The 22,580-nt window shown below is 37.8% G+C and overlaps 1 protein-coding gene across 1 annotated transcript in view; it reads right to left on the minus strand.

Annotated features, from left to right (window-relative positions):
- Positions 1-7,341: 7,341 nt before the first annotated feature.
- The window catches only part of WDR49 (WD repeat domain 49), a 194,823-nt gene continuing 179,584 nt past the window's right edge, over positions 7,342-22,580 (minus strand). Inside the window, exon 19 of the mRNA XM_061168263.1 lies at positions 7,342-7,777. Within this exon, the coding sequence (XP_061024246.1) occupies positions 7,647-7,777 (131 nt within the window). The 3' untranslated portion in view covers positions 7,342-7,646. The remainder of the gene's footprint in view (positions 7,778-22,580) is intronic.

Raw genomic sequence — 22,580 nt, forward strand, 5'->3', positions numbered from 1 at the left:
TTTGACCTCTGTGCATTCATTAATTCAAAAGTTATTAGTTTTTAAAAATAATCAGAGTTTATCATAGTAAGTTCAACAGAAAGATTTCTGCCTATTAGAACTTTCCATCTTATTGGAACAAACTACCACAAAATTATTTTAATGCCAATTTTCAGACTAAGCATCATCTATTAGGAGAAATGGGCCATGTGCTGTTAACATTTTTTACATGCATTCAACAAGCAGTACAGAATGTATTGCAGCTTTTTTTTAATTAAAGGAGAAATTATAATTATGGAACATTATCAACAGTAATACTATCTCTGAATATCTATAGGATACTTTTTTGTATCTTTTCCCATGGTTTTAAATGAGACACTTGTGACTCTGATACCAAGGGAAACTTCTGTCCAGATGACTCTAAAACAGGTAAAAGAACAAAAGGAGAAATGGAATAAAAGCTGAATACATTCCAGTGTGGTTTTGAACATATACCATTAGGAAGTTAAAGTATTCTAAATCAATTGAGTAATCTGGCTAACTTCTTACAGTAACAAGTCCCACGCATTAAAGAATCCTGCTACTGTAGGATGAAAGAACTTCCAAACCCACCTCACACTTTTCCAAGGGAAGTATAAAAAAAAAAGCTCAGAAAAAAATTATAAAGAAACAAAATTGCAATCAAATACAAACGGTACAGTAATAACATAAGAAAGCAATTTTTAAAAATCAAAGAATAATTTGACAAATTAACAAATATAAGAAAGTTGCAATTGAAAACTGTAACCAATTCACAACACTAATGACATCCTATTAAAACACTCTCCACAAAACTTGCAGGAAATCCAACCATCTCATTACATCTGGAGTAGGATGAGTTTTGCATTATTGCTGCAGACTCTAGGAGAATACTGACTCTGAAGTACTTGAAATTTTAAGTATTTTAAATGAAATTTTAATTTTTAAACTATTTTAATTTTTAGTAACACTAATTTTTACCTTACAAATAATACCTTTTAGTCACTTTAAGTAACTCCTCGTTTAACCCTCTCAGGAAGTAACTCTCTATTGGAGGAAAAAATGAAAACCTCTGGAATAATGTTTTATAAGTCTTATATTTTAAAAATGAAAAACTATATTTCTAGTGTTCTGCAGATTATTAGGAAGGCTTCCATGACCCCTAAATGGTTGAGTCATTAAGAATCACCATTATACATAAAGATGGTGATGGTGGTGGTTTAGTCACCAAATCATGTCTGACTCTTCTGAACCCATGGACTGTAGCCCACCAGGCTTCTCTGTCCATGGAATTTTCCAGGCAAGAATACTGGAGTGGGTTATCATGCCCTCCCCCAGGGGATCTTTCCAACCCAGAGATCAAGCCTGGGTCTCCTACACTGAGCATCAATCCCAGGTCTCCTGCATTGCACGTGGATTTTTTACCAACTTCGCCACCAGAGAAGCTCCATACATAAAGACACTAATAGTCAATTATTCCCCAAAACTAAGCTATAAAGTCATTATCTAGATGTTTCCATTTCTTTTCTGAAATGTGTACTTAAACTCTATTTGCTTAGATATACAACTTACAGAGGAAAATCCCTCAAAATCCAAGTTAAACAGTTTTTAGAAAATAACATGTTAACAAACTTCAAATATAAATATATGCTATCAAGCAGATGCCTTATGGTGCCTTATTAAGAATTAAATTAGTATATCAGCTTGTGACTGGTAGTATAACAGTGGTAAAAGCCAGAGTGTAAAAGAAGTTTTACATGCAAAATAAATCATTTCTGTGTATCATTTTCTAATATATTCATTATCTTATAAGATTTCTGACTGAAATATCAGTTTGTAGATATGTAAGTTGTCAAAATGTAATTAATACTTATTAATACTTTTAAGTCATAAAGTGGCAATTTGGCACATTTTTAAGTACTTGGTTTATATTAGAGTAATAAACAATATTATGAAGGATGCAATTTTTCCTTAGTAGAATCTGAGAGTTTAGACACTTAATAAACTATAAGCTCATGCAAAAAAAGATGTTTTTAAAATTCACTTACCTCACTGGGTTTCAGATTGTACCTCATCAGAAAACATGAAGGACTGGTGAACTAAGCAACCTGATGAATAGTTCTATAAGAATCTGACCTTCAAACTGATAGTGAAAATTTAAGGAAATTTTAGTCTTTCAAGGAAAATAAAATGATGTGTTAATTTGATATATTTAAATTATACCTGCACCAAAGTGAATTGAAACACCATTCCTCTGCTCTATTAAAACACTCATGGTCAATGTTATTGCATACATACTTCATTCAAAAGCTATTTAATTTTAAGATACTTACCCCAAAATTGGCTTCTGATTACTCACTGCAATGTTACAGCTAAAATGTGCCTGCTGGGAAACACTAGTACATAGAACACCTGATCAGACAAGGCCAACTCTATTTACCTTGAACATTTGTCCAATTAATTCCTCTAAAACCAGAACAGGTGTTCACATTGGTACAGAAGGACTAACATGACCAGGTTAATGATCAATTATGAAATATGCAAGCATCAAGGGATACAACAATAGAGTTTTAAAAAATCATTAAGTTTGAATTATTATTTCATCCATTATTTCACGATTGAGCAGCACACACACACACACACAGTAAGTAGAAACAAAATGTGGAAGAATGTGCCAGCAGTTGTAAATTTTCTAGTAATTAGTTCTTTTTGTTTTTTATAGGACTCTCACATCAGATTACCAGTGCATTCCATCATAAATATTTCAGAATGCCTATAAGGAAAAGAATAAAGCTAAATCAAATCCAAAATGCAGAGACAAATTACTGCTGTGTTTACAGAGAACTCAACAATTCATCAAATTATACAATAGTCAGAGGAGCTTCCTGTAGATACAAGGCCCATTTGAAGCCTTAGGAGAAGGAGTGAATCTTGAAGAAATGCATACAGTCTTTATGTAGAGCAAAAAGACCAGATTAAGATTATTGATTTACCAAATTATCAAGATAATATTATTAAATATAAATAATTTGATAATAAACATTGGTGTTACTTTTAGATGCTTTTAAAATGCTACATGAAAAAAAATGCTATATGATGTTCTCTAAAAACAGATTATTAATAAAAATGTATGCATAATTGAATGGGTTTTGATCTCATTTTTCTAATTCAAATCAATCACATCAATGGCAATCAGATATGAAACATGTTGGTTTATTTATCAGAGGCCTCTCAGAAAAGGAAAATTTGGTCTAGTTTCAATTAAACAAATATTCACTATTGATCACTAAATGTAATATTATTTCTGATAACCTTATGAGAAAGAAATACAATGAATGTAAATACCTTTCAAAATTCTTAAAAATAAATACTTCTGCAAGGACCCTGTTGACCTCTTTCAGTGTCCTAACAGGGCAATAGCTCAGGACTGAGAAGCCTGATGACAAAGGACATGATCTCTTAATTTACTAAAATTCTTAATTTTAGCAACATTATCATGCCTCTTGTTCTATTCTGCAATTCAAAAATAAGTCTGAATGCCTAAGATTATCATTCAATCAATGCTCTTCGACCCACACAGTAACACCAGCAAATATCCATCACAAAGACCCTTGGCTACCAAATTATTATGTCTGTACATTACTTAGATTACAACGTGATTTACCCAGGGACAGCTCATTACTTTTCCTTCCAATGACAGAGACAGACAGTCTGTCTTAGTAACATCAGTTAATGAAGTTGTTAGGTAAGAACCTTATGATAGAACAGCTCAAGCAGATTGTATATTTTCCTGTCTCTTGGGGAGTAAAAAACAATGGTCATGAATTTCTCTTCCCTGGTTTAAGCTCTTTTAATAGACAATAAAGATACCACAGTTGTCCATAAAATATTGTTGCAAACCTTTAAAATATTTTCACAAATCTGCTTTTTCTATAACTCTATTTGCCTCTTTATATAACTCTTCTCATCATCAGAGAAAAATTCATTAGTGAAAGCCAGGGCATTTGCTATAAATTTGAGCACCATCGCTATTCCCACCGTAAAAAATACACTTTAATATGTATAAAAACGAGTAGCAAGGGTTGCAGGTTCAATCTCATTATCTTTCTTAGCATTTTATAGTTTTTTTTAAGTAAAATTATATTCAGTTCTAAACTAAAAACTCACAAGCAAATGCTCTCATCAGTAAAAGACATATAAGCTAATTCTTCCATGTGAGCACGGATTAATTTCAGGCATTCTTTTCTTTGTCACTTTGCTCTGTATATTGTGAGTGATGAGAGGAAAATGTTCTGTAAAGAGAATAGGTTAAATTATATTTAGTGTAAGTCTACATAGCACAAACAAAGCAGCCCATTGAAAATTATGGCACTTCCTATTTTAATGTGACAGGTTCTTTCACTGAAGAAAAATGGATCTTAAATAATTGAACCTAAATGTTAATTTCAGAAACAGCTTATAAAGTCTTCAGTTCTATTAACATTGGATAGGTGAGACCCTGCTACCTGCCTAGCACAATTAGTTTCTGTAAGATATGACAGTAAGACATGATAACTAAATGTCTTTTTATTTTTTCCTTTTGTGTTTTTGCTCTAAATTATTAAAACCAGTAACATTAAAAGAGACTTTCATACCCTTAAAAGCTCTATTCTCATTAAATATACTTGTGAGACAGCCCTTCTTAATTCCTGTTATAAAAGAGGCCCTGAATTAATTAAGGATGGAATTAGGGTCACACATAGCAGAGTGCCATGAACATACAGTAGATTACAGAGAGAAGTTCCGTCTACATGAACCAGGCTACTTCAGAATCATCACTTCAAACAAAGTCACCTCCAGGGCTAAAAAAGTATAAAATAGGTCCAATAAAGGAATTTCCAAATTACAACAGAAAAACTAGAAGGTTCATTCAATTTTCACTTTAGAGTCATTGCATTTTATGTGCCTTCACTCAAGAAAGCTGATGGCAGGAAATGTGTACTCTATACACATAAAACTGGTATGGAAAACAGTGCCTTGAATATATCCCTTCGATAATTGGTTGGATGGATACATGGATGGATGGATGGATGTGGAAAAGGAACTTCTCAAAGTATTTTGGCACCCATATTACATCTCTTTAACATCTTAATATTCCCTTAAATTTCTGGAAATAGGGCTCAAATTTCACTCCACTGTATTGTCACCAATCTGTGATTCATAGATCATATGCTCTAAGTTAGAAATGATGGATTATCCAGTCAAACCTCCCAACCAGTGCAAGAATTCTCTGCAAACTCCCCGTGAGAGTTATTCAGCCTCTATTTTAACATCTCAAGGAACCCTTTGTACTAAGGCAAACTTTCATTTTTTCAAAATAATTTAGTTTGAAATACCTTAAAGTTACAGAAAAGTTGCTGTTATAATACAAAGAACTACCATCTCCCTCTCTCTGTTTCTCCAGTTGTTAACATTTCACCACATACATGTGCTCTATCTATATACCTAATCTCTCTTTCTCTCCCTCTCTCTCTTTATCCTTTCATTGCTGTTGTTCACCTGCTACATTGTGTCTGACACTTTATGATACCATGGTCTGCAGCATGCCAGGCTCCTATGTCTTCCACTAGTCTCCTTTTGTATATATATATATATACATATATATATATATATATATATGTATATATATATATAGGTGTATGTGTAGATAAATATATGTGGTATGTTTTTATGTATATAAATATATAAACATTATAATTAGTACTTTCTGAATCATTTGAGAGTAAGCTGCAATCACAATTTTGAAATTTTCCTAAAAATTTCACTCTTTTATCTAGCTAGCTAGTTAGCTAAAATCATGAGTTCAAACTGATGTCTAGAATCCAAAGCCCAAATCTCAAGGTTCTTTCTAGTTTTCTTCCTTTCAAATTTTATAAATACCTTTATTTATTTATTGACTTATTTCTTTATTTTGGCTGACTTGGTCTTCGTTGTTTTGCATGGGCTTTCTCTAGTTGTGGTGAGCGGAGTAGGGGCTACTCGTCTTTGCAGTGCCTGGGCTTCTCGTTGCAGTGGCTTCTCTTGTGGCAGAGCATGTGATCTACACGTGCGGGGGCTTCAGTATTTGTGGCACATGAGAGCATTAGTTGCAGCTTGCAGGTTCTAGAGTGGGGGCTCGGTGGTTGTGGCACAGGGCCTCAGCTGTTCTGCGACATGTGGAATCGTCTTAGACCAGGGATTGAACCAGTGTTCCCTGCACTGGCAGGCAGATTCTTATCCACTGAACTGCCAGGGAAGTCCTATAAATACCTTCTATAACAATGAGATACTTGGCTCTCATTATTCTCAATATATTTACTAATTTTTTCATTTATTTATTCAATATTTATTTATAATATAACCAATCTCCCAACTATGCTGGTCATCACTTCTGCTCAACCCTCTTCCTTACCATCCACCAATACCCTTTTCCACTAACCTCTCCCACCCATACTCTTGGGTCCAGTTTATCTCTGCTGGGTTTTCTCTCAGGTCCTCCTACTTTCTTTCCTAGCCATGCAGCAGGACTGCTGCCAACAATTCTGTATCAAGATGAGAAATGAAGATGGGAAGGAAAGGGAAAATAAGAAATCTTTTCAAGTTTTAACAAGGATTAGGAAGCCATTCCAGAATCTGCCTTCTTACAAGTGTGCCCATCAGTTCTACTTCTACCCTCTTTCTTCAAGGCAGCTTTGAAATATAGTTTGTATATATATATATACTATATAAATATAGTTTGTATATACTATTCTCAGCTTTGAGAATAGTTTGTATCTCCCATGAATTCTCTTTCATAAGCCAAACCAAATAGTCCCTACTTGACCTTCCACATAAAATGAGTATTTTATACAACCCATTGCCCTATTTTTCCCCAAGGCCATTCCCTATTTGGTTGTGCTATGCCACTCAATTTTAGAGAACAGTATAACAAAGTATAAGGAGGACATGGCAACCCACTCCAATATTCTTGCCTGGAGCATCCCCTTGGACAGAGCAGCCTGGTGGGCTACAGTCCATGGGGTCGCAGAGTCGGACACAACTGAGGGACTAAGTACTGCACAGCGCATAATAAAGTATAGAACATGTGCAGTGATTTCTCAATAAGTACCTGGAAGGATGGCCATGTCATTAAAAACTCAGTAGTAATAGTTGTTTTGACAAGTTTTAATTGCATTATCAGAATCATTTTTTAAAACCAAAAGAGCACAAATAACCCTGAATGCTTTTCTTAATCAAGTTTATATTCACTGTGTCATACATATTTAACTTCAACACAAATTGATTTTACAATGAAAATTGAACAAACATATTTGTCTATAGGAGCAATAAAAAGTGTGACTGGTTAGAATACTTTGTTCTGGAATTGTTTAGAAAAAAAGTTGGAACTTTTATATAGCAACATGAGAATAGACACCAGTTGCTATTGTCCCCTCTTTAGACATATTTTTCTATTAAAAAAGGAGAGAAATTGAAAGGTGATGGATAAAAGCAGCACTTAAACATTGTTTCAAAATGAATTTTCCTGGAGTTCAAATATAGAGTAAGAGAAAGGAGCAATATTCTTGATTCCATTTTTTGTGCATTTTATATACATACTTCATGCAATGATGAAGTATTTATTTTTCTTTCAATTACCATGGTTTCTTATTTCCTTTTATCTTCACTTCACTACTTGTTTCTTGACATAACTGCTTGGCTCTTCTTTCACGATCCAGAATTTCTTTGGGAAACAGGTTTTTCTCATCAAATATTGCTTTCAATGCTGCAAAATAGTGTAGAAAATGACATATAAATTGTACTTGGTAAAAGATCCAATTAAATGAAATAGTAGCGAGAAATTTTCAAATTTCACTTCTTGAAATGTGGATGCTTTTAAAACCAAGAGTCTCCTGGGAAAATTTTCACTTAAGCTTCTTCTATTCCTTTTAATTCAATTTAAATTTAGAAGTTAAGTTTTAACAGAGTTCATCTATTAATGTATTTATATCATGATAGAAATCTACTGTTTAACAGGAAAAGACTAAAGAAGATTGCATTTTCCATTTTTGTTTTTTCATCTACTTAACAGCTATCAAGGACTTGTACAAAGCAAGGAACAAATTATTCTGTATTGAAATAAAACTATTAAAATCATCAAAACACAGTGTGACTGTTTGCATGACTAAATAAGTACATCTGCCATCACATCCTTATAAGATAGTTTGATCTGCAGGGATCTGTGGCTTCAGAAGACAGCCAAATTAACCCCATGAATGGTTATATGTGTTAGTGAGAAGCAGAAGGAAATTGTGTCTTGCACTCCAAAAAAAATTTTTTTTGGCCTTTTGCTAAATTTTGTCATTTTAACAAATGCTGATTGAATATACATTACATACTATGCTCAGGTATAAATGGGGCACAAATATGACTAAGTCACAGGCTTCCTTCCAACTGGTAGAAAGTGAGAGCCAAATAACCCAAATATCATCTATAGTAGGATCTGTTCTAAGAGAATATGAGCCATGTAAATGGTGGTTAAACACATAACAAGACTGTAACAATACACAGATATCAGAGAATACACAGATATCAGAGATGCTATTTGAGATAGACCCTGAAGCCCAGAGAGAATTATCATTGATAGCGAGGATTATGGAGACGAGGAAACATTTGCAAAGGAGAAAAGGAAAGCCAACTAGAGGGAACAAAGTAGATACAACTATGGAGAAAGAGAGCTACTCTTCTGGCCACTCTGAGCAATTTAGAAAGATCTAAAAGAAGCGTAAGATATATAAAGGAGAGGAAAGTAGAATGAGATTTGAGCTGGACTGAGGGCCACTTTAAATACTAAGCCAAAAAATACGAAACAAAGAAACCACACAAACATTGAAAAAACCTCACAGTATAGAAGCATCTTTATACATTTGGATTTAAAAAAAAAGAAAACCCAAACTCTCCATGTCCCATACAACACTATAAAAGTCAGTATCTCGCCCCCTTTGTTCTTGGATATTATACAAGAACAACCAGTAAAGTAAGAGGAAATAACTGCACAAACAAATTCTATATTCAGCAAAACCCCAAGGTAGACCTAACCTGCAGCCTACAAACCATGACGAAGGGCAGCAAATGGCAGACTGGACCGAAGTTACAAGGATAAATTGCTAAGTATGCAGAGAGCAGCAGCATTTCAGAAAGTGCTGGCAAAGAGACGCTCACTAAAGATGAGGGGCTCACCCTGCATCCGAGCACTGTATCTTTCATTTGCACCTGTGGATGCTACATGGGGTGAACAAGGCCGGAAACTGAAAGCTCTCAGGTGCTTCAGAGAAACGTCTGAGGCAGGACTATCTAAAGAATCACACCTACGAGCCATTTTCTGCTAAAAGAAGACCATCTACAGGTTGTAAAACTTGAAGGCCACACTGATCGCACGTCCCAGGCTCTCGGCCTGGGACCTACTACAGGTCCCAGGACCTGCTACAAATTTCAAGTCTATGAAAACCAACCTCATTAATGATAATTAATTAAAAGAGTAAATTTTTAAAAAAGGCTGGCATAGCAAGGACACAAATGCATTATAAGCCAAATTAAAACAAATTTTAAAAAGAGCAGCAAACCTCATTAATACAAATATCACCACCAGGAACATGTTGCCAGTAGACAAATATTGTTACTAAGAATTTTGTGACAAATTAAATTTCAAAAATTGAAAAAAAGTGCTTATCTCTGTATGGAAGATCACAGGGCAAGACTGAAAGAAATCAGGGAAGAGATGAAGACATAATGGGAAGTGATGAAAAGTCAACTGGCAGAACTTAGGGGAAAATAATACCACAAGTGAAAATAGATTGCGGTAACACAATAAGGCATAGAGTATCCAAGTGAGAAAAGCAAACGTGAGAAGGTGAATATCTAAAAGAACAAATTAGAGGGAAATAAGAGATGCTGAAAAAAAGATCCAGCAAGCATATACGGGGTGAGTCTTTAAGAAAGAAAATGTAAGCAGAAATATTTTAAAGCTTTATGTAGTAAAACTACCCTCAGTAAGAGACAACTTGACAAACAGAAAAGATGTTGTTAATCACCTCTCTAATAGCCTTGTCTCCAAATACAGTCACATTGTGAGATGCTGGGGGCTAGGAAATTGGGGAAATACGATTCAGCCCATAGCATGTATTTTGGAACTTTTAAGTTCCAAGGAAGCGTCAGTCTTGCCTCTGCATTTTTGGTAACTTAGTTCCAAACACAATCAGTTTTATTAACATGTCTTCACTTTTCCAAAATCCCAATCCCTTTATTTGCTTGTAAATTTGATATTTCTTGGTATAATTTTATATTTTGTATAGCTTAGAAACAGGCAATCTTTGTTACTGACCTGAGACAATTTTTTTAAATTGTGGAAAAGATGGAGTTTGGTGATATCGCTAGTGGAAAGAAGGAGTTGGGGGCAAAAAGAAATAAGTAAGAAACCTATTTTTTGTTTCTGTTGCGGGGGTGGGGGGAAGACATACCTTATGCCAGAAATAATAGACTCAGAATAGCCCAAACCAATAGCAAAATCACTAGTTTTTAAAGATAAAGACAGAATCACTTGACAGCCAACCTAAATGATCTAATCACTCAAGTGAAGAGAAATAAATGTCGTACATTAGGTATCTTCATAGCGACGATCAATACCAGTAGACATTAGACATAGCAACTTCCACAAGATAAGCAAGCAAACAATATGTGAGGTATGAATATTACAAACATCCAAGCTGCCCTTCAAATCTGAAAACTATCAATAGTTTCAACTTGCAGGGTTTTCAGGGATTACTGCTCCCAACAGTACATTTTAGGAAATTACTACAACATAAGTTGAGAAATGACAGGAAAATTTGGAAATAGATATGGTGGTGAGCATTAAATGTATTTAATAGTTAAACATATTCAGTTCAGTTCAGTTCGGTTCAGTTCAGGCGCTCAGTCGTATCTGACTCTGTGACCCCACAAACCGCAGCACGCCAGGCCTCCCTGTCCATCATCAGCTCCCAGAGTTCACCCAAACCTATGTCCATCGAGTCAGTGATGCCATCCAACCATCTCATCCTCTGTCGTCGTCTTCTCCTCCTGCCTTCAATCTTTCCCAGCATCAGGGTCTTTTCCAATGAGTCAGCTCTTCGCATCAGGTGGTCAAAGTATTGGAGTTTCAGGTTCACCATCAGTCCTTCCAATGAACACCCAGGACTGATCTCCTTTAGGATGGACTGGTTGGATCTCCTTGCAGTCCAAGGGACTCTCAAGAGTGTTCTCCAACACCATAGTTCAAAAGCATCAATTCTTTCTTTATAGTCCAACTCTCACATCCATACATGACCACTGGAAAAACCATAGCCTTGACTAGAGAGAACTTTGTTGGCAAAGTAATGTCTCTGCTTTTTAATATGCTATCTAGGTTGGTTATAACTTTCCTTCCAAGGAGTAAGTGTCTTTTAATTTCATGGCTGCAGTCACTATCTGCAGTGATTTTGGAGTCCAGAAAAATAAAGTCAGCCACTATTTCCCCATCTATTTGCCATGAAGTGATGGGACCAGATGCCATGATCTTAGTTTTCTGAATGTTGAGCTTTAAGCCAACTTGTTCACTCTCCTCTTTCACTTTCATCAAGAGGCTCTTTAGTTCTTCTTCACTTTCTGCCATAAGGGTGGTGTCATCTGCATATCTGAGGTTATTGATATTTCTCCTGGCAATCTTGATTCCAGCTTGTGCTTCCTCCAGCCCAGCGTTTCTCATGATGTACTCTGCATATAAGTTAAATAAGCAAGGTGATAATAGACAGCTTTGACGTACTCCTTTTCCTATTTGGAACCAGTCTGTTGTTCCATGTCCAGTTCTAACTGGTGCTTCCTGACCTGCATACAGGTTTCTCAAGAGGCAGGTCAGGTGGTCTGGTGTTCCCGTCTCTTGAAGAATTTTCAGTAGTTTATTGTGATCCACACAGTCAAAGGCTTTGGCATAGTCATGGCAAACCACTTCAGTATTCTTGCCTTGAGAACCATGAAGAGTATGACAAGAGTTAAATGTATAAGTGAGATTAAAACAGCACAGCCTTGGATAACAAATTAGAAGGCAAATGCCAGATAAAATTAACAAAAGCTGGGAGAGTAAGAAATAAGTTTCATTCATGATAATTCAGTAACAGCTGAGAGAGAAGGGACTTAAACCAACAAGTCTAGTGGTAGCAGCAGAAGCAAATTTAACAAAAGCACAAAGATCATATTATTGAATAAAATTGTGTGGTGGATGAGGGGGAGGAGAATGAAGAAACATGCTCATTTTATCATCAGTCAACATGAATCTAACTGTTACTGTCCTAGAAAAATAAAGTGCTGGAAGAATTATATAAACCTCTGACTACAAAAGTACTACCAATGCAAAAGTATAACAACGCCCCTAGATAAAAATAAAGAAAAAGATTACAGGTTGAGTGAAAACTTCAGCATCATGGGAGAGAGAATTCTCACTGAATAATGTTTTATATGTTCTAATATTTGACCAGTAGGAAGATATGCTGTTTTTCATGTAAGAATGTATGTATATGTTAATTATTTATTTTTGGCTGCGCTGGGTATTTACTGCTCCATGCAAGCTTTCTCTTGTTGTGGCGATCGGGGGCGACTCTAGTGTGGTGCATGGGCTTCTCCTTGCAGTGGCTTCTCTTGCCGTGAAGCAGCGGCTCTAGATGCGTGGGCTTCAGCGGTTGCAGCACATGGACTCAGTAGCTGGTTGGGGCTTCTGGGCACAGGCTCAGCAGTTGTGGCGCCCAGGCTTAGTTGCCCCAAGGCAGGTGGGATCTTCCCTGACCAGGGATCGAATCCATGTCCCCTGCATTGGCAGGTGGGCTTTTATCCACTGGACCACCAGGGAAGCCCTATATTTTGTTAATAAGACAAAATGCAACCTGGACCTAGCTCATAAGCAAAGTTAAAAATGAAAACACTTTCCACTGCCCTAATACCAGCAACACAAGATGGTGTGGATTCCTGCCAGCTCACAGTTGATTCTGTCCTCTCTGCCGGCAGGTAAGCACTGTAGCATCACAAGGCATTCTGAAGGCCTCAGAATTCTCCTGAGGACCACTGTGAATGCTGCTTCTGAAATAAACTCTAGTATTTTACTGAGATGTGTCTCAACTAGATGGGGAACTTTCCTTGTAACTGACTAGTTTTGGGGACCATTCGGCCAATAGCAAACCAAAAGGCCTTTGTAAGTTCTTGACAGGGGCAGTCTTTCTGGGATTATTTATTTATTTATTTTTGAGTTAAAAAACAAATGATAAAAAATTCATAGGCAAGGATGAATACCTATTTCCTGGGCCTGATGCTTAGAATTTGGAGAGTTTTCTTTAAGAAAATGAACAGAAAATTACAAATACAAAATTATTCATAAAAGTGGCTAAGTATTTAGAATGAGAAAATAAATCTCAACAAATTACTGGAAGCTTTGTACAGCTGAGTCCTTTTCATCTTCAGATTTCTTTTACAAAAGGCAATTGAAATGTTTACCTGGAAATGATCCCTGCTTGAAACCTGACTTCCTCTCTTGACCCAGAACACCTTAAAACTCCTTCTTGCTGTTGTTGCAGTTTTTCAGTTGCTAAGTTGTCTCTGACTCTTTGTGACCCCCTGAACTGAAGAATGCCAGGCTTTTCTGCCCATCACTATCTCCCTGAGTTTGCCCAAACTCATGTTCATTGAGTCAGTGATGCCATCCAACCATCTCATCCTCTGTTGCCCCCTTCTCCTCTTGACCTCAATTTTTCCCAGCATCAGGGTCTTTTCCAATGAGTCAGCTCTTCGCATCAGGTGGCCAAAGTATTGGAGCTTCAGCTTCAGCATCAGTCCTTCCAATAAATATTCAGGACTGGTTTCCTTTAGGATTGACTGGTTTGATCTCCTTGCTGTCCAAGGGACTCTCAAAGTCTTCTCCAACACCACAGTTTGAAAGTGTCAATTCTTTGGCACTCAGCCTTCTTTATGGTCCAACTCTCACATCTATACATGACTACTGGAAAAACCTTAGCTTTGACTATATGGACCTTTGTCGGCAAAGTGATGTCTCTGCTTCTTAAAACACTAAGTTTGACATAGCTATTCTTTCAAGGAACAAGCATCTCTTAATTTTGTGGCTGCGGTCACCATCCACATTGATTTTGGAGCCCAAGAAAATGAAATCTGACACGTTTTCACATTTTTCCTATTTATTTGCTGTGAAGTGATAAGATAAGGTAAGGCTTAGCTGCTCAACTGTGCCCAACTCTGCAGTCCCATGGATTGTAGCCCACCAGACTCCCCTGTCCATGGGATTTTCCAGGCAAGAATACTGGAACGAGTTGCCATTCCCTTCTCCAGGGGATCTTCCTGACCCAGGGCTTGAACCCCAGTCCGTTGCACTGCAGATGGATTCTTTACTATCTGAGCCACCATAGTGATTAGTAACTCCTAATACTCACAAGGGTGTTTGTGGATAAAACTTACATAACGTAACCTACACTAGCTTCACTGACAATCTCCTTTATGTGGCAAAAGTCATGTCATTAACCTAACACCTTCTAAATGAATAATGGTCCTCAATTCATCTCACTATTCAGAGTAACAACACCTGCTGGATTCATGACATAAGGTTTGCACATGAATGAGTCTGCCATGGATTGTGATACATGTAAGAAACCAATATCCATTTACTGAGCCTCTTTAAGATTCTAAAAGAATGTCTTTAACCTTGCTGTGATGACTTGTTTTCATCACAGACTCTTCTCATGACTCTTCTCAGTTATTCAATCAAACACTCAGTGTTGCTCTGAAAAAATTTTGCAAATATAAAGTCCCTAATCAATGGACTCTTAGTAGGGAGATTATCCTGGATAATTTGGGAAAGCCAGACTTAGCCAGTTAGAAGACCTCAAAAGAAGGACTGAGGCTTCCTTATGAGAGAAAAGAAATGCCAACATACTGGACAAACGCTTCTGCTTTTGCCCACAGAGTTCCATGCTCTTCCTGTCTTAACTGCTGTGGATGACAGCTTTAGCCTGTGATCAGTCTGCCCATAATCTTCCTTCCTGACTCAGCCCTACTCTTCTTGGACTTGCTGCACCAGACCTCACAACCCCGTAAGGTGATTCCTTGTCATAAATTTCAATATATGGTCTTGCTAGTTCGGCTTCCCTGAACTCTGACTGCTACACTTGCCGTAAAGTGTGTTGTTTAAGGCAGAACAATGGTGAAGGGTGAAGTGTTCTTATGAAGTGTTCTTATGTAAATTTTATTTACAAAAATTTATATTTATTCAAACATACAGCTTATCTTAAAGCACCTTCAAGTTCCCACATAGGTGTCATGTAGACCTCAAGCCTTAAACTTCTTGTCCTTTGGGTCCAACATCTTACTTGGAATCTTGGCAAGTGGTTCACTCAGAAGGGAAAGTAACAGCCAATGTATTTGGATTCATTGGGTCACATTCCATCCTTAAGCCTTCTAAGACTTCCTTCACATTTAAAATTAACCCACGTTTATTGCCCAGGCTACATGGCCTCATGTGACCTGATCCCTAACCCCCTCCACCCTCACTTCATGCCTCCTACAAGAATCTCTCTCACTCTGCCCCAGCAACACTGACATTTCTGTCCCTAGAATACACCAACATATAGCTTTACACTTCTGTTCCCATCCTTGGAATATTCTGCCCCCAATTGTTTGAAGAACTATTTCCTCTTATCTTTCAGGATTCAGCTCAACAATCAGAGAAACTTTCACTGATGCTACATCTAGTCACATTCCATCACATTATCTTGCTTTATTTTTTTCATACCATTTGTCAATGTGTGCATGCTAAGTCACTTCAGCGGTGTCTGACTCTTTGCGACCCTGTGGACTGTAGCCTGCTGGGCTCCTCTGTCCTTGGGATTTTTCAGCCAAGAATACTGGTTACCATGCCCTCCTCCAGAGGATCTTCCCAACCCAGGGATCGAACTTGCGTCTTTACATCTCTTGCATTGGCAGGTGGATTCGTTACCACTAGCACCACCTGGGAAGGTGGTGCTATATATATATATATATATATATATATATATATAAAATGAACAAATGAATGAAGATTCTCCAGGTTTGTAAAGGGGCAGGCTCATTCCTCACACTTTGAAATTCTTACATTCCAGAGACCAGAGGAACTCGGTTATGGTAATAGAAGGGAGGATTTCCATGTCACAAATCTGTATATCCATCCACTAACCAAAACACCTGCTCTTAAAAATTAACATCAAGTGTTATCAGTAAACATTTACAGTCTCTACTTCCTACTCAGGAAAAGATGACACTATACATTGATCACTTCATTTTATAGTTGGCTGCCGAACAAGATTTGTTAATAGCGATAACCAAAAGGTGTTTTTAAAATGATGAAAATGAAAAATGTGGTGGTCATGAAGCTATTCAAACATTTTTATGAAAATAAAATGATTCAGTGATTTTAATAAAGCAAAGTTAATCTTTTGTCATCTGATTTCCCCTTTGCCCCCCAGTTGAAGACTAACTATATATAGATGAACAACAGTGACAAGCCTCACAAAGGCACCTGAGCAAGAAGGGACCTAGCAACCATGCAAATAGAGCACTGCAATGACCAGCTGTTGTTAGTTTATGAATATAGAGTATTCTGCAAACCTCCTCTTTAATTCACATTCTCCATCTTATTCTAAGTCCTCTAGATAAGTGCTTCTCAAACATCAAGGTGCATTGGAATCACCTAGAAATCTTGTTAGAATGCAGATTCTGATTCCATAGATCTGAGTTGAGGCCTGTGATTCGGAAATTCTAACATCCTCCTCTGTGATGCCCAGGCTACAGTCCAATGCTCACGTTTTAACATCAAGGTTCTAATTCCTAAATCTAGACTCTAGAGAAGGATGGCCAAGCTGTCATTTAATTTCAGCCATCGCTGAACAACAATCAGGTAACCAAAGCAACAAGTTGTTGCAGAGTAGTAAAAGTTTGCCAGAATGCTTTAGTGGTCTTCATTCAACTCTTAAATGACCAGTTCAGTACAGTTCAGTCACTCAGTCATGTCCGACTCTTTGCAGCCCCATGGACTGCAGCACACCAGGCTTCCCTATCCATCACCAACTCCCAGAACCTACTCAAACTCATGTCAATCAGGTCAGCAATGCCATCTAACCATCTCATCTTTTGTCGTCCCCTCCTCCTCCCACCTTCAATCTTTCCCAGCATCAGGGTCTTTTTCAATGAGTCAGTTCTTCCCATCAGGTGGCCAAAGTATTGGAGTTTCAGCTTCAACATCAGTCCTTCCAATGAATATTCAGGACTGATTTCCTTTAGGGTGGACTGGTTGGATCTCCTTGCAGTCCAAGGGACTCTCAAGAGTCTTCTCCAGCATCACAATTCAACAGCATCAATTCTTCCATGCTCAGCTTTCTTTATAGTCCAACTCTCACATCCACACATGACTACTGGAAAAACATAGCTTTGATTAGATGCACCTTTGTCGGTAAAGTAATGTCTCTGTTTTTTTAAAATGCTGTCTAGGTTGGTCATAGCTTTTCTTCCAAGGAGCAAGCGTCTTTTAATTTCATGGCTGCAGTCACCATCTGCAGTGATTTTGGAGCTCAAGAAATTAAAGTCTCTCACTGTTTCCATTGTTTCCCCAACTACTTGTCATGAAGTGATGGGACCGGATGCCATGATCTTAGTTTTCTGAATGTTGAGTTTTAAGCCAACTTGTTCACTCTCCTCTTCCACTTTCATCAAGAGGCTTTTTAGTTCTTCTTCACTTTCTGCCATAAGGGTGGTGTCATCTGAGTATCTGAGGTTATTGATATTTCTCCTGACAATCTTGATTCCAGCTTGTGCTTCATCCAGCCTGACATTTCACATGATGTACTCTGCATGTAAGTTAAATAAGCAGGGTGAAATGACCTGCTCAGCTTTTTCAAAAATGATTTTGGTTTTTTTAAGAGCAGGTTTAGGTTTACAACAAAATTGAAAGGAAGGTACCAAAGATTTCTCCTATATGCCCTCCCCTTACACATGTATAGCCTTCTCCATTATCCAGATTATTCACACCAGAGTGGCACATATTTTAGTAAGGCTGAGTCTACACTAACACATTATAATCACCCAAATTGCACAGTTACCTAAAGGGTCTACTCTTGGTGTTGCACATTTTATGGATATTTAAAGGATAATGACAAATATCATTCATTATAACATCATATGGAGATTTTTTATTGTCTTAAAAAAAAATCTTCTGTGCTCTTCCTATTCACCTCTTCTCCTCCTCCCCTGGCAACCACTGATCTTTTTACTGTTTCCATAGTTTTGCCTTTTCCAGAATCCCACAGAGTAGGAATCATGGGAATCATACAATGTGCACCTTCAGATTAGCTTCTCTCCCCGTGGTGAGAATGCAAAATGGTACGGCCACTTTGGAAGATAGTTGGTTGGTTGCCCTACAACCTCACCAGCATTTGTTGCTATCAGTGTTCTAGATTTTGGCCATTCTAATGAGTGCATGGTGATAATCCATTGTTCTTTTTTACTTTGAATTTCCCTGGTGACATATGATGTGAACCATCTGTTGAATCTTTTAAAAAATGTTTTTCACACATTAATGACTTCTATTTTGTAGGACTCAATTTATGGTGCTATCAAGTAAGCAAAGATATAATAGGAAGGATTTTTTGTTTACTTCTAAGATGTCTCTGAGTTTTGTGCTCAATCTGGACCTTCAGTTATCTAAAATTTCCTGGAATGAATAACATGTAGAAATCTCTTATTTCTTACATAAACTGAATATATCTATAAATACATTCTCCTTGTATTTAATTATTTGTTCAAGTAAGAAGATTTCCATAATATCAGATTCTTTTTCTTTACTGATACTAGATTTAAGATTGTATTATAAAAGAAGGTGGATTTTATATGTATACATCTTACCTATAGTTTAAGAACTATAGAGAGCAATGAAAACCCAGTATTGACAGTATTGACTCTAGCATATCCTTCTGAGTAGGCAGATTCTAGCTGAGTTCACTATTTTTGAACTATTTTGCCCCTCTTTGTAAATTGTAGGTTGCCATGGATATGCAAACTCTAAGAGTTTTAACTGACCTGCTCCCATTCCTTGAAAACACCAGTTTGGGTACCTATCTGCAAATTGGGTCAGAGGCTATTATCTTGTACAAATTATCAACCCCTACCAATTTTTCAGTTCTTCTAGTTTTCTTCAGCATCTGACTACAATCCTCCAAACTTACTCAGTTCTTCTTACACCTGTCTATAACTGAGAACTAAATCTGACAGGCCAAGTCTCTAGGCTGCCCTGCATCTCTCCTTTGCTGTCAGGACCTCCCGGGCTTAGAAACAACTGACCTTTGCCACCCCCTCCTAACATCGGGCTCAACTGGTTCTGCCAGAGCAATGCCGGCAAGAATCCCGGAGAGACACTTCTTCGACACTGTTTTGCCCCACCCAGAAAATTCATGATCACCTCGGGGCTGCCCAACAATGAGCGGTATTCATTCATCTTGAACAAAAGTGAGGGGGCTAACAGCATTGAACCTTACCTGAATCCTGTAAAATTAGAACATGGAGGCCGTTAAGAAATGCCACACTCTCTCATGTTCTGGAAACAGATGACAGCCAAGGACCACTCTTTTCTCTCTCCTTCTGAGATAAGGCCTACTCCACCCTCCTCACAAGTCTGATAAGATTCATGGATTCATTGACCTGTCTCTATAACAGCTCAAGCCCCCTTCCTTTTTTGAGATATCCCTCTTTAATGAATATTCTTCCTCTTGAAATAGCTTGAATACAGTTATCTCTTACATTATCCTGTGCATTTTGTCTTTGACAGAACAACAACAACAACAAGACAACTCGCCTGAGGTATCACTAATGCAGCATTTCCTCTATCCTGGAAGTTTTAAAGATGTTATAGGTACAATTCGAATGACTTCTGGGGAATTTATTGACAAAATCTGACCCAGAGCCACTTCTAAGTAGCTTCCAGTTTTTTGAATAAAACATATCAAAAAGGGGTTTCAAGCTGCTTGAGAACCCACAGGGAACAACTTGGAAGCTAAAGAGAGATTCTGAAAGATGTTTCAACTTGAAAGGGAAAGAAAGAAAATACAGAAGAACATTGAAAACCCAGTAGGTAAGATTAAAAAGTCACCTGGGGGTTATGAAGTGTTTGAAAACTGTCCCAAGTTCCAAAATAATAGTTTAGAGTGTTGAAAGTAAGTCTGGCAAAATGCCTCTCATCATACAATCCCCAAATAACCTTCCAAACACTGTAATTATGGAGATTTCAAGAATGTTTGTAAAATGCAGTGCAAAGACTTAAGGTAGACTCTGTAATGATAATGTGAAGGAGGGACTATATTGGTGATTGAGTTTTTTTTTAAGATTTTTTTAATTGAGATTTTTTTAAGAGATTTTTTAAAGTGCCATTTATAATAGCAATTTTTAAATTCAGTAGCCTCCTATGAAAAAGGAAATGAACAATTTTAAATGAAAGTTATAAAAACAGGCAATATTAAGTGAAATAGCTGGATTTATAAATCATCATAAGAATAGGTTGCCTAGGGATTGTGATTGCAACACTATTTGAACAAGAGAGGCTACATCTAGAAATATTAATAACATGGACACCTGCCTAAATAACATGAATTCTTCTCAACTATAATCCGTCTTTTACTCGTTATGCAAAACTAGATAAATTATTTAAACTCTTCTTCTATGCCATTGAGCCTATGCCAGAGACCCTACATATAGTAAATAGGGGCAATAATAATCCCTATGTCATAGAGCTATTTAGTGGAATAATAATATCATCAATAAAGAAAACGTATTAAAATTTGATTAGGTGACAGGCTCTGTGCTAAGGGCTTCACATGGGTTATTTCACCTAATGTTCACAACAACATTATGGGGAGGGTAACAAATATGATGCCCATTTTTAGTTGAAGAAACTAAGGCATAGAGAGTTTAATTGACCTGAATAAGGTCATACAGATAGCAAATGGTAGTCTTGATTTGAAGCCATGCTTACGCTAGAAATTTGGCCCTAACTATATCTTTATTGCTTTGAGTCTTCCAGGTTTTTTTCAAAAGACAACCATAACCATTAACACCTTATAACTTAGGAGGAATAATGACTGTGATTTCAAAGGTTACAAAATAATGCGAAGGACAGGAGTGGAATAAAAAGCATGAATAGCCAGGGAACAGGATACTATGCCAACTACCAATGTTTTGCTCCTCGGTTCCCATCGCACTCTTCACTGCTTGCTGTGTGATAATGGGCCGTGCCTGCATGCTAAGAAGCTTCAGCCATGTCTGGCTCGTTGCCACCCTTGAACTGTAGCCCTCCAGGTTCCTCTGTCCACGGGATTCTCCAGGTAAGAATGCTGGAGTGGGTTGCCATGCCCTCCTCCAGGGGATCTTCCCGACCCAGGGATAGAACCCACATCCCTTAGGTCTCCTGCATTCGCAGGCAAGTTCTTTACCGCTAAGCACCACGTGGTAATAGGCCCGAGTCCTGTAAATCTCTCTTTTAACAGCTGGGATGATGCTGAGCTCTGCCACTAGAGGGCACTAGAGGGACACTGGAGTTCTCTCTAAGTGGGTGCTTCTCTCACCAGCCTCCTACAGGGCTGCTCCTCCAGCGCTAGACGCCTACAGCATGGCTTCCCCAGGACCCAGCTCCTCTCGTGTCTTCTTCAGCTCCAGACTCTTCTTATGCAAGTATAGGCTTCTCCAGAACCAGCAGCTTCCCTCGTCACCCTCTCAGGTGACTGCAGCCGAGTGCCACCTGTGTACCACCATCCAGTGAATGACTTTCCATAATACCCCAGGAGGCAAGGGGAAGGCCACCAGTGTGATTCCTCCCTGTGACAGCCTCCCCTGCACCCCCTTGATGCCTCTGCAGTGAGTTCTGCATCCCCGTGGATGGGAGAGGATCCGAGAACAGATTTCTGCAAATTCTGCCTGCAGCAGCTCTGCCTCCTTGCCATCCAGTGAGACAGGGATGAACCCACTCCTGCAAGGTCTGGGTCTCAGCCCTAGTGGGCATCTTCTCCCATCTAACTCAGGCCTGGAAGTAGTGGCTGATCTTTAGACCTCCTGTGTTCTTCAGAATTCTCTTTACTTCTTGCTAGCCAGTGTTTTATAATGTGCATATATTCTATCTAAAATCAGAAGAAAAAAATGAACTAAAAAATAAAACTAATTCTAAAACATGCCTTGACTGTAGTTCTCCTGACTTACAGTGGCTTTTCAGTTATTGGTCTTTGTCTTTCCTCCCGACTATAGTCAGTTTCTTGGAAATGTGCTAGCTTTCCTTGGTTGATGACCCACAGGTACCTCTGTCTCAACATAGTCTGAAACTAATGCTATACCATCTCTTCCTCCTGTAAGTCCTCTCTCAATAACTGCCTCTTTTATTGACACAGTTATCCAGGCTAGAAATCTGACAGTCATACACATCTTAACATCTCACCAGGGCACATAATCCTTTTATTTATCTC

Source organism: Dama dama, chromosome 19 (assembly GCF_033118175.1).
Source record: "Dama dama isolate Ldn47 chromosome 19, ASM3311817v1, whole genome shotgun sequence".
Taxonomy (NCBI): Eukaryota; Metazoa; Chordata; class Mammalia; order Artiodactyla; family Cervidae; genus Dama; species Dama dama.